This window comes from Prionailurus viverrinus, unplaced genomic scaffold (genome assembly GCF_022837055.1).
Source record: "Prionailurus viverrinus isolate Anna unplaced genomic scaffold, UM_Priviv_1.0 scaffold_48, whole genome shotgun sequence".
NCBI classification, from domain to species: domain Eukaryota; kingdom Metazoa; phylum Chordata; class Mammalia; order Carnivora; family Felidae; genus Prionailurus; species Prionailurus viverrinus.
The window spans coordinates 1,837,263-1,849,097 of NW_025927611.1; the positions used below are offsets into that span (position 1 = coordinate 1,837,263).

An 11,835-nucleotide genomic window follows, 5' to 3' on the forward strand; every position below is an offset into this window, starting at 1 on the left:
TGTTCGGGGGACCCAGGGTGACTCACGAGGGGCGAGGCCACTCCTGGCAGGACACATGCATGAGTCACCCCCACGGCACCTCCCTCCTGCAGCCCCTCCCGACTCACATCGGTGTCACATGGGGACACGGGCCCAGCCACACGCAGTCCCCGAGCTGCCCCGCGCCCCCCGCCCCCGGGCAGGTGGAATATGGAGTAAGTTATACACATACGTTTGGAATAAGTTTTATACATACGTACATATACATAGAACATAGGATTCTATGTAGAAGTTAAAAGTTAAATTATAGACATATAATATTTACATATGCATATGATATAGAATTATAGATAGCATATAGATTTACAGACATATATCTGAAATAAGTTCTGTATATTCACATATATACAGAATATAAAATTGTATATAGAACATGGAATAAATCATATACCTATGTGTGGAATAAGTCCTATATTTTCACATGTATATAGAATAAAAAATTCTATATAGAACATGGGTTCTATATAGAACATAGATTATAGACATATATTTGTAAATATACACCTACATGTATAGAAAACAAGATTGTATATGGAATGCGAAATAAATTATAGACATATTTAGAATAAATTGTATATGCTCACGTATATATAAATATGGAATTACACATAGAATCTGGAAGAAATAATACACATATTTGGAAAAAATTCGCTATATTCACATATATAGAATATAGAATTACATATGGAATATGGAATAAATTATAGACATAATTTGGGATAAATTTTATATGTATATTTACATGGAAATACATATATCCTATTATATTCTAACTATATCTAATATGTACCGATTCTATATATGTAATACATATTCTCAATATATCTGTTCTATATTCATATATATTTGTCTATATAATATAGAATTCTATATACAATATGGAATAAATTATAGATATTAATTTAGAATAAATTACACTTATATTTACATATGCCAATATATGTAAATATAGTTACAATACTAAATGACAACAATCGCAAATTATATAGGTTATACACAGACCTTATAAATCCTATAGACAAATTATATAAAAACTAGAAGTCACTTACACAAAGAAAATTACAATAGGAACAAAAGATATTTATAATGTATTATAGAAACTGCAAATTATCTGATTTATAATTATACAGAGAAGTTATAAATCATATAAGCAAATATATAGGATTAATTAAAAAAATGTTTTGTAACATTTATTTATTATTGAGACACATGGAGAGACAGAGAATGAACGGGGGAGGGGCAGAGAGAGAGGGAGACACAGAATCTGAAACGGGCTCCAGGCTCCGAGCTGTCAGCACAGAGCCCGACGCGGGGCTCGAACCCACCAACCCTAAGATCGTGACCTGAGCCGAAGTCGGGCGCTCAACTGAGTGAGCCACCCAGGCGCCCCACAAAAGCATAGAATTAAAACAGAAAGCAAGTCAGGAAAGCAAGCCTCACACCCTCTGTCCCACCCCTTTCTCTCTGCCCCTCCCCTGCTCACACACACACACACTCTCTCTCTCTCTCCAAAATAAATAAGCATTAAAAAAACACGTAAATCACACGCGGCTTGCTGGCCTGACCCAGATACCTCTTTGTCGCCCTAACCGGTCTGGTGAGCCCGTGAGCAGGGCTTTGGGGAACATCAGAGTCCCGGACGTGCCTGTGCAAACGCATTCCTGGGAATACACTGGGAGCACCTGCCCTTCTGTCACTGTCTGGGGGCTGCTGGCCCTGCTGGCCGGGACCCTCCACTCTCTCCCTGCTGTGGCTGCTTCCAGACCATCTGCACCGCCCCCTCCCCCCGGGGGGAGGCACGGCTCCCCACAAGGCGAACTCCTATCTGACTCCCAGCCCCCAAGGGTGCTCCCTCCCATTGCTCCCTGCACCCCCCCCCACCTGGACTGGCCCCAAATGACCCCTTAGACGAGCGCAGACATTATCAGCTCATGGAGCCATCTGCGGCTCCAGAAACTGGCCCGAGGTCCCAAAACAGACTGGACGTTTCTGCTTATTAATTACATGATTCATGCAGGTTACACGGTACAAAGTGTGGGGAACCTGAATGAGTGGGTACTCGTCCCATCGTTGCTCCTAGGGGATTTGCCGGTTACCTTCTCTCGCCTTGGGTCATGTGTCCACCAGCGCATCCATCCACGACCCTGTCGTGCATTACCGCGAGAACTCCTATTCGTACCTCAAAGCCCCGAGAAAATGCTGCCTCCTCCAGGAAGCCCTCTGTCACTCCCCCTGGGTGTAGAATTTCCTCGCGAATTCTCAACTGGGGCTGCGGGTGATTTCCCAAGTACGGACGCTCAGGCCATGCTCCAGGCCAATCAGATCAGAGACTTTGTGAGCCGGGACCCAGGCGCCGATGTCTGAAAGCCCACCGGCATTGCAGGCTTTTAATTCCTTGAGATGCCTTGTCCCTCGCCTCTGATCCGTTGGTCCAGACTCTGCCAACAGCCCATGTCCCTCCAGCTGGGTCTGCACGCTGCCCATCACCAAGGGGATCTTGCACAGCCAAGTGCGAATGTGCACCTGTCTCCTTCCAACCCTCCAGGTGAGTTTCACACACACATCCTGGCAACCGAGGCAGCCCGTCACGTACCCCTGCGGTTCCACAGCCAGAAATAAGCTGCGTCCCTCTCTCCTCAGCCTGCACACAAGCTACCTGAGACCTCCCCACGGCCCCACCGTCTCCCATACGTTCCTTTGCTGTTTTCAAGCCACTCCCCCAGCCTGAAAAGCCCTCTCCCCACTTCAGGCTTCTGTTGCTTTGATGGTCTATGCAGGGTGCCCAGGGTGGTCTCCACGTGCAAGGAGCTCTCTCTGGCCTCTCTGGGGGACACTGGTCCCTGCTCCCCTCAGGACACCGCACCAGAGGAAGGGGTACCTTCCCTGCCACTCGCCAGGCAGAGAACAGACGATGGGGACCAGGTATTTCTTCTGCAGGCGCCCGAGCCAACAGTATGGAGAGAATACAGATACCACTTGAAATTCGATCTGCGCTGACGGAAGGCAAGCGTGAGAGCCAGTGGCTGGGTGTGTGGGTAAGTGGACACATGGATGGGTGAGTGGGCTTGTGGGTAGATGGGTGAGTGGATGGATGTGTCAGACAAATACAGAAAGGTAGATGGATGGATGGGTAGGTGAGTGGATGGGTGGGTATTTTGATGAATGGATGGACAGGCAGATAGCTGGACAGACAGATGGGTGTATGGATGGATGGGTGGATGGATGGATAGTTGGTTGAATGGGTGGATGGATGGAGGGGAGGGATGGATGGATAGATGGATGGATGGTTGAATGGGTGGGTGGCTGGGTGGATGGAAGGATGGGTGGGTGGGTGGGTGGATGGACAGATGGATGGATACATGAATGTGTAGATGAAAGAAATGATGGATGGATGGATGGATGGATGGATGGATGGACAGATGGGTGGGTGGATGGACAGATGGATGGATGGATGGATGGATGGAAGGATGGATGGATGGATGGATGGACGGATGGATGGATGGTTAGATTGGTGGATAGATGGATGGATGGAAGGATGGATGGATGGATGAATGGATGGATGGACGGAAGGATGGATGGATGGATGGACGGACGGATGGATGGTTAGATTGGTAGATAGATGGATGGATGGACGATACATACATACATACATACACACATACATACATACAATGATAGATGGATGGGTGGACAGATTGACAGAATGGATGGAAAGACAGGACGGATGGACAAATAGCTATCTGGGTGGTAGACACGTGGCCGAGAGAGAGAGGGCAGCCTGTCTCCAGGGGCTCCCAGGTGGAGGTGTACACGTCTCCTTGCTCTGAAAGCAGCTGGACTCATCACAGCAAATCGTGAGCACATATCACCCACCAGGAAAGGAGTGGGTCACAACACAGGGAGCCGGCCTGGGGCTGGGGAAGGATCGGGGAGAGGGAATACAGACAGGAACACGAGCCTTAGCTTAGCACCCTGTGTCCTGCTACTGGACAGGAAGCTTCTGTGTGCACCTCTTGGGATGCCAGCACCACCTTCCCTAAGGTGCCACGCCGAGCCTCTCTCCAAGTCAGGCTTACGCAGACAACAGCTTCCAAACCAGCTCCCTCTGGTTGCACGCGTGGTATCTCCAGTGCTCTGTATCTGGAATCTCTCATTATTTTCTCCTCCCCATACGTGTCCTCCTTCACTCCTACCTTTTGTGATATGGCCATTTGCCCAGACTCTCAGATGGAAGAGCCCCCCCTTCACTCCTGCCAGCTCCTTCCTCACATATTGCATCCGTTACCAAATCCTGTGGATTTCATCTTCTGAATCTTTCTCGATTCATGCTCCTTTCTCCATTTCTGCCTTGTTTTTGTTTGTTTGAGTCTCATACGCGTCCCCCTATCATTTTTCTCAGACAAATGCAAGAGCCCTTAACTAGTGTCTGCCCTGACTCGTGAGGCCCTTTTAGGAGGGCTGGGCACTCCTTCTCAGAATACTTCATGTTTTAATGCACAGAAGAAAATACACGCAGGGTTGCAGAGGAAGCCAGTTGTATTAAGCCAGTTCTCTGTCCGGATGCCTGAGCGAAGGTTGCACCTGCAGACCGGCTCAGTGAACCTCAGGTTCTCAGAAAACCTCCGAGGTTCTCAAGCCTGGCCCCACAGCGGGGTCCCCTGAGAGTCTGGAGGAATCACTCTTGCCCAGCCCCATCTGTGTAATCTGGTTTATGCTGGATGGCAAGACCAGAGCCTTGGGGCCACCTGGGCTCAGGTGTTGGAAGCTGCACTGAGTTCTCCAGGTGTGGCTGCATAGACCACAGAGGGAGATGCCTTTCTCAGTAATGTGGCTTCACAGGGAAAAACAGGACATTGTCCTATATTTAGAGAAACTTAACTCCCCTGAATCCTGTTGGGAACTTACCCAAGACCAGTCACCGAGGCCTCTCCAACTCCTCATGGATTCTATATTGTGTCCACCCACCCATCCATCCGTCGTCCATCTGTTCATCCATCCATCTATTCTATCTATCTACCTATCTATCCACCTCAACATCCATCCATCCATATATTCTCCCATCCATACATCTATCCATCTATCCTTCCATCACATCTATCTATCTATCTATCTATCTACCTACCTACCTATCTTTCTATCTCTCCATCATATCTATATCTATCTATCTATCTATCCATCCATCCTATCTATCTATCTATCTATCCATCCACCCATCCATTATATCTATCTATCTATCTATCTATCTATCTATCTATCTATTCTATCTATCTATCCATCCATCCATCCATCATATCTATCTATCTATCTATCTATCTATCTATCTATCTATTCTATCTATCCATCCATCCATCCATGCATCCATTCACCCATCCATTATATCTATCTATCTATCTATCCATCCATCCATCCATCCATCATATCTATCTATCTATTCTATCTATCCATCCATCATCCATGCATTCATCCATCATCATATCTATCCATGTATCATCATCATCATCATCTATCCATTCATCATTATGTATCTACCCATCCATCATCCATGCATTCATACATCATATCTATCTATCCATCAACCCATCCAACCATCGTCATTATCTATTCTATCTATCCATCCATCCATCCATTCACACATCCATTATACCTATCTATCTACCTATCTATCCATCCATTCATCCATCATATCTATCCATCCATCCATCATCATCATCATCTATCCATTCATCATTATGTATCTATCTACCCATCCATCCATCATCCATGCATTCATCCATAATATGTATCCATCTATCCATCCATCCTTCATTATCTACCTATATATTCATCATCATTATCTATGTATCTATGTATGCACATATCCATATATCCATCTTGCATTCATTTATTTACCCATCCATCCATCCATCCATCCATGCATTCTATCTATCCATCCATCCATCATCGTATCGATCTATCCATCCATCCATCCATCCATCCACCCATTGTCATTATCTATCTGTCCACTAATTATCAATCTTTGCATCCTTCATGTGAAATGTATCATTTATCATCTACAATCAATCATCAAGCAATCAATCGTCAATCCCAAGCTTCAGGTGCTACCTCACTCCAGCCGGCCCATGGGTCCTTAAGTAAGTTCCCAGCAGGAAGGGGCTGGGGCCTCATCTCTCTTGCAGCCCCACTCACTGAGACCCCATTGTCTCCTTCCTTTCCTGCCTTGGATCGTTCCCCTTACCTCCTCCCTTCTTTTGCTGGGGTGCGCTGGGGCCCAGCGTGAGGGGAGCTTGGGGCAAACACCACGGTGTGTGTTCACACTGAGAACAGAACACAGCCCCTCTCTTTAAGAGAAGGCAGGTGACAGCCTCAGAAGGAGACCGGCCGTTTTGGGGTTCTTGTAGAATCTACAAAATCGACTTGCCCGCGAGGCCCCGTGTCCCAAAGACAACATAGTCTACTTAATTCTCTGTGAGCCGATATCGCGGGTCCCGAGCTGCCGTTTGAGAAACACACTGGTTTGAGGTCTGACTCGCGGAGGGGGCGGAGGGGAAAGGAAGTCTGTGGTTTCCTGTTTAGGGGATTTTAATAATACGTCTAGCGGGGCCACACTAGGGAGAGTGGCAAGGCTGAGTCGCCCCGAGGCGCAGCTGAAACGCACCCGTGCCGCCATCTCCCAAATCTAGTCTAACGACTGGGCAAGCTAAGAGCAAAAGACTCAGGTAAGGGACGTCCTCCGTGTCCAGAGCGGTGGAAGATACTGTGAACTCGCTGCATCCAAATGGGAACCTGGGTCAGTCTCCGTTCACCCGCGATGTGCACGCGGGAAACACCCGGAGGGGCTGGTGCATCAGCCAACGAGCCCAAGCAGTATGGCAGCACGGGGACACCAACGGTCGACCAGCCTTCAGCGCGCGGCCCTCGGGGGGCGCTATGACCCGGCCCTCATGGGGGGCAGGGCTGATGTCAATGGAAAAGAGTCCCCCGGTGGAAACAGGGAACCACATGAGGGAACCGTTCTCCTTGACTCCAGAATCTGGATCTTTCTCAAGGGTAAGGAAATGCGGGTCTAAACGAGCCGCTCACATGCACAGTGGGCGGTCTCAGCGGAGCCACGGGCAAGTGGTGGTTTTCTGTGTCTGCCACGTGGGCGGATTGCTCGTGGAGCACACATGTGTGCGCACACATGCATGCACACGCGCACACACACATGCGTGCGTTTGTACACACGCCTGCACGCACACACACACGCTCACACACAAGCCTGCACATACACACGCGCGCACTCGGACACATGCCTGCACACACACACACATGCTCACCCGTGCACACACAAGCGTGCACGTACACACGTGCGCACTCGGACACAAGCCTGCACACACACACACGCTCACCTGTGCACACACAAGTGTGCACATACACGCGCGCACTCGGACACACACGCCGGCACACACACACACGCTCACCTGCGCACACACAAGCGTGCATACACGTGTGCACTCTCAACATTCATGCATATGTGCACAGATGTGCACCCACACAATGTGTGTGCACACACGCACAAGCACTCACACATGCACATATGTACAAACACACATGCAGCATGTGCACACGTACCAACACACTCGTGCACACACAAACACGTGTGCATGCACACAGGTGTGCACATGCCTGCATACACACACACCCAAACATGCGCACATGCACAGATGCACACAATACATGCATACACACATGCACATGCACACACGTACACAACGCACATAATGCATGCATACACACACGCACGCTCACACACGTGCACACACAATACATGCATACACGCACGCACACACGTGCACACAGAGTACATACACGCATGCACACACGTACACGTGCACACACAGTACACGCATACATGTACGCACACACAGTGCATGCATACACACACGCGCGCACACGTACACATGCACACACAATGCATGCATACGCGCATGCACGCACACACACGCAGGCACGGTGTTTTGGTCACAAGCTTGCTGCATAACCACACTGCTCTCTGGCTCCTCTCCTTCCCTGGAAACGCTGTCTGGAAGGGGAGGAGACCTTGTGTGTGCTTACAACCCCACAACAACACCCTTCCTGTCCCTTTGCATTTCTTCGGACAAGTAACACCAGCAGGAAAGACTTGTTTCCGCAGGTTCCCTGGGAATTAAAATGCCTGCTGGCCCTTGTCAAGCCTGTGTCATTCTGGTGCTTCGCAAAAGCCCCTCTGTATGTGGAACGTGTTTCCCACACTCCCCCCCTGCCCCCGCCGCCCCCGAAAGGACTTCTGGAGCCCCATAAACACACACTCTGTTGTCAACCCCAGAACTGGGTCAGGACAGCCCTGAAGGATCTCTGATTCACGTGGGACAGGCGCCCAGAAGTCAGAACAAAGCACAGGAGGACCCAGGGAGGCGGCCTGCGCCCCGTGTGTCTGTCCAACCCCCCCCCCCACCCCACGCACGCGCTGGGCCCCCTGTAAAACGCTCGTCTGCTCCGTGAGCATTGGGATGATTCCACGCAGACCCAGAAAGCTGAGGAATTTTGAGCCTCCAAACGGCCGGTCCGCGTAAGTCACAAAGCACCTAGGACTCTCTGCCCCCTAGAGGAAGCCACGTGAACTGGAAACTCTCCGCGGGAGGAAACACCAGGATCCCCACGTGGGTGCGAACCAGAGCCCCCACCCCCACCCCCACAGATCCCGCCCGGACTGCTGGATGCCGGCTTGGTTAAAACGTAGTGCGCGAGCCACATTCTTTACTAAATGAGAGCAGGCAGCCAACAGACAATCCGGATGAAGATAAAAAAAAAATATCTACAAAAACTGTTTTCCTATCTCGAGATGCACACACACACACACACACACACACACACACACAAAGTGTTAGCAGCATCGACTGAAGACTGAAAAAAACAAAAGCCACAGGGCAGAGGTCAGTGAAGGGCAGTTAAGTTTTATCAGAGCCCAAAGGGCAGGCAGGCAAACAGGCGGGATCGTCAGGGCCCTATCTTCTAGCAAGAAAGGCAGAGACCAGACGAGAGCCACCAGGAAGGTGCACAAAAAAAAGCCGAGGCTCGCTTTTGACATTCTCCCTGGGATGGGGCTTCTGGGGACTGTAGGCTGAAGCCAATGGTCTGTGGTCTCCACCCACCACACACCAGGGGCCCCCCTCCCCCTCATGGTGAAATCCCTGCTCTGGGAGAGTCGAAAACTGCCTCTTGATTCCTTCCAAGGGTCTCCACTCCAGCGGGAATTTCAGAAGAAACCCGGGAAGCCGGGATCCCGGGTCCCAAGGCCTCTGAAACCCGCCCTGTACTATTAAAAGCAAAGGTCCCTCCTCAGGCTCAAGGGGCTTTAACAGCCAACGTGGAGCCCAAGCCAGACACATATTTCTGTAGGAAAGCGTCTTCTGACCTTCACCAACTCCAAAGCGCTTCCGCGATCAAAACCCATTGGTGTCTTGGGAGCAGCACAGTCCTGCCCCCAAGCCCCACCGGTAAGGAGGTGGCCAGAAGGACCACACGGATGGGGCTGGGACGTGTACTACAGCCCCATTCTTTCTCTGCTCTTTTGGGGCAAGGCTGGCTCCCATCGCCTCCCCCACCACGGGGTCACCAGTCATTTTCTTATTTTCTTTTAACGTTTATTTATTTTTGAGACAAAGACAGAGAGAGAGAGAGAGAGAGAGAGAGAGAGAGAGAGAAACAGAGTGTGAGCGGGGGAGGGGCAGACAGAGAGGGAGACACAGAATCGGAGGCAGGTTCCAGTCACAAAATGACTAGTTTGGGGCCCCAAGAATCTAAGGCTGCCCCCCACCCAGACCCGGAACCCCAGAGCTGTGAGCAAAAACCACAGCTACTCCAGACTTTCCTCCTCACCCGACGCAGGTCTTGGACTCTGGGACGGTCCCGTTTTCTTGCAGCCCTGTGTCCCGTGGGCCTGTTTTCATGTTCCTCCAACCCCAGCGGATGGCACATCCTAGAGCCACCAAAGGCACTTCTCCATTTCCCGCACACGGGAGGAGCTCCGTGAGCCAGATGCCAGTCAGCAAAACCCCCCCGGAACCCCGGGAAAGTTCCTTGGAACAGGAGCCATGCAATCGAACAGCAGAAATACAACCACCCGGGGAGACACAAGCAGCAGCCAGGGGCAGATGAAGAAACGCATTTCTTTAAGGAAGAAGGAGGCACAACTTGGAAACGCATGCCAGGCCCTCCCCAGCAGGCTGTAAAGTGTTCCAACACATCCCCCACAGACCAGAATTCATCTTCCCCAAAGCCAGCGCAGGGCGGGCATGAAGCCCGTTTCAAAAGCGCAAACGTTCCCCACATCGCAGATCTTTCCTGAACCAAGCAGGAGGCCAAGGACGCAAAACATAACCCCACGCCCCCGCGCGGGCTAGACGTCACTAACACAAGGAACCTTCCCAGCACAATCCACACCTCGTGTCGCGATCCCGGTTCCCAAAATGTGTCCTCCTCTCATCATCAGACCTGTGCTGACAAGACTCTGCCCCGTCTGGCTGTGCCCTAAAAATCTGGCCATATTAACAGGAGGAAAAAAAAAATCATAATAATCGTCCAGCGGTGGGGGGGGGGGGGGGGGAGGCTTTAAAAACGCCACGTCCAGCAAAATCCAGCTCTCCTTTGGAAAGGAGAGAGAGAGACAGAGAGAAACATGATCCCAGCTGCCGCTTGCAAAGGCGAACGCCCCGAAAACACAGGCAAAGGAGCAGAAACACGCCGGGCCGGCGCGCAAAGCGAGGGTGGTGGGGTCACGACCCCTTTCCGTCTCCTGGTGTCCTGACACTTTCCGCGCGTTTTCCGAATTATTTCCTGGAGCGCACGCAAATCTGCTGAGGCCACACGTCTGTTTCCAGCGGGCGCGCAGCACAGCGCCCAGGTCCCCACGGCAGCGTGCGCACACAGGGCTGGTGAGCGCGCCCGGCGCTCCAAGTTCGCCCTAAGTCCCCCCACCCCCGCTCCCCCCGCTGGAGCCGGCTGCACAGCCCAGTCCAAATTTAGGCCCGGAGTGCAGGGCGTGGCTCCCCAAGCAGGAACAAAGACTGGGGCCCGGGAGAGCGCCGGGGGGACCAGGACCGCTACGGGGGGGGGGGGGGGGGGGAGGGGGGGACAGGGACCTAAGAAGTCACCCGCCTGCGGGCATCCAGGGCCCCTCGGTTCCCCCGGGGAACCTCCAACTGCCCGAGTTTCTGATTTTGGAAACACTCAGCGCCCTGGCCTCTGGAACAAGTCCACACCCGCCCAGAAAGAAAGTTGCACAGTGGAGCCGCCTCCCGGGGCGTTGGCTACCCGCTGGCACAGCGCGTCCCGTTCGTCCCGCGGGGAGGAGGGTTCCGGGGTCCCCGCTGCGCCCCTGCACCCGCCCCCCACTGCGCGCCCCCGAGGCCCTCCCCGGGGTGGTGGTGGGGGGTCCCCGGACGCGCGTCCCCACGCCGGTCCCCCGGCCGGCCCGCGCCCCCTGCACCCCGCCCCACCCCCAGGCCCCCACAGATGGCTCACCCCGAGCGGGCACCAGCGTGCCGAGCAGGCCGACCAGCAGCAGCGCGACGGCGGCCCGGGGAGCCATGGTGCGGCCGGCGGGCGCCGCGCAGGAACCGTCCCGGGAGTGGCACGCGCGGGCGGCGGCGGCGGCAGTGCCCCCGGGGCGGGGCGCGCGGAGGGAGGGAGTAGGGGGGGGAGGGAGGACAGGGAGGAGTGGGGGGAGGGAGCACGGGGAGGGGAGGGCCCGCGCTCTGGCCCCGCCCCGGTCTCGGC

At 52.4% G+C, this 11,835-nt stretch overlaps 1 protein-coding gene across 1 annotated transcript in view; it reads right to left on the bottom strand.

Moving 5' to 3' along the window:
* CD99 (CD99 molecule (Xg blood group)) overlaps positions 1–11,740 on the bottom strand; it is a 29,033-nt gene extending 17,293 nt beyond the window's left edge. The window contains exon 1 of the mRNA XM_047847398.1: positions 11,581–11,740. Within this exon, the coding sequence (XP_047703354.1) occupies positions 11,581–11,647 (67 nt within the window). The 5' untranslated portion in view covers positions 11,648–11,740. The remainder of the gene's footprint in view (positions 1–11,580) is intronic.
* Between the last annotated feature and the right edge of the window lie 95 nt (positions 11,741–11,835).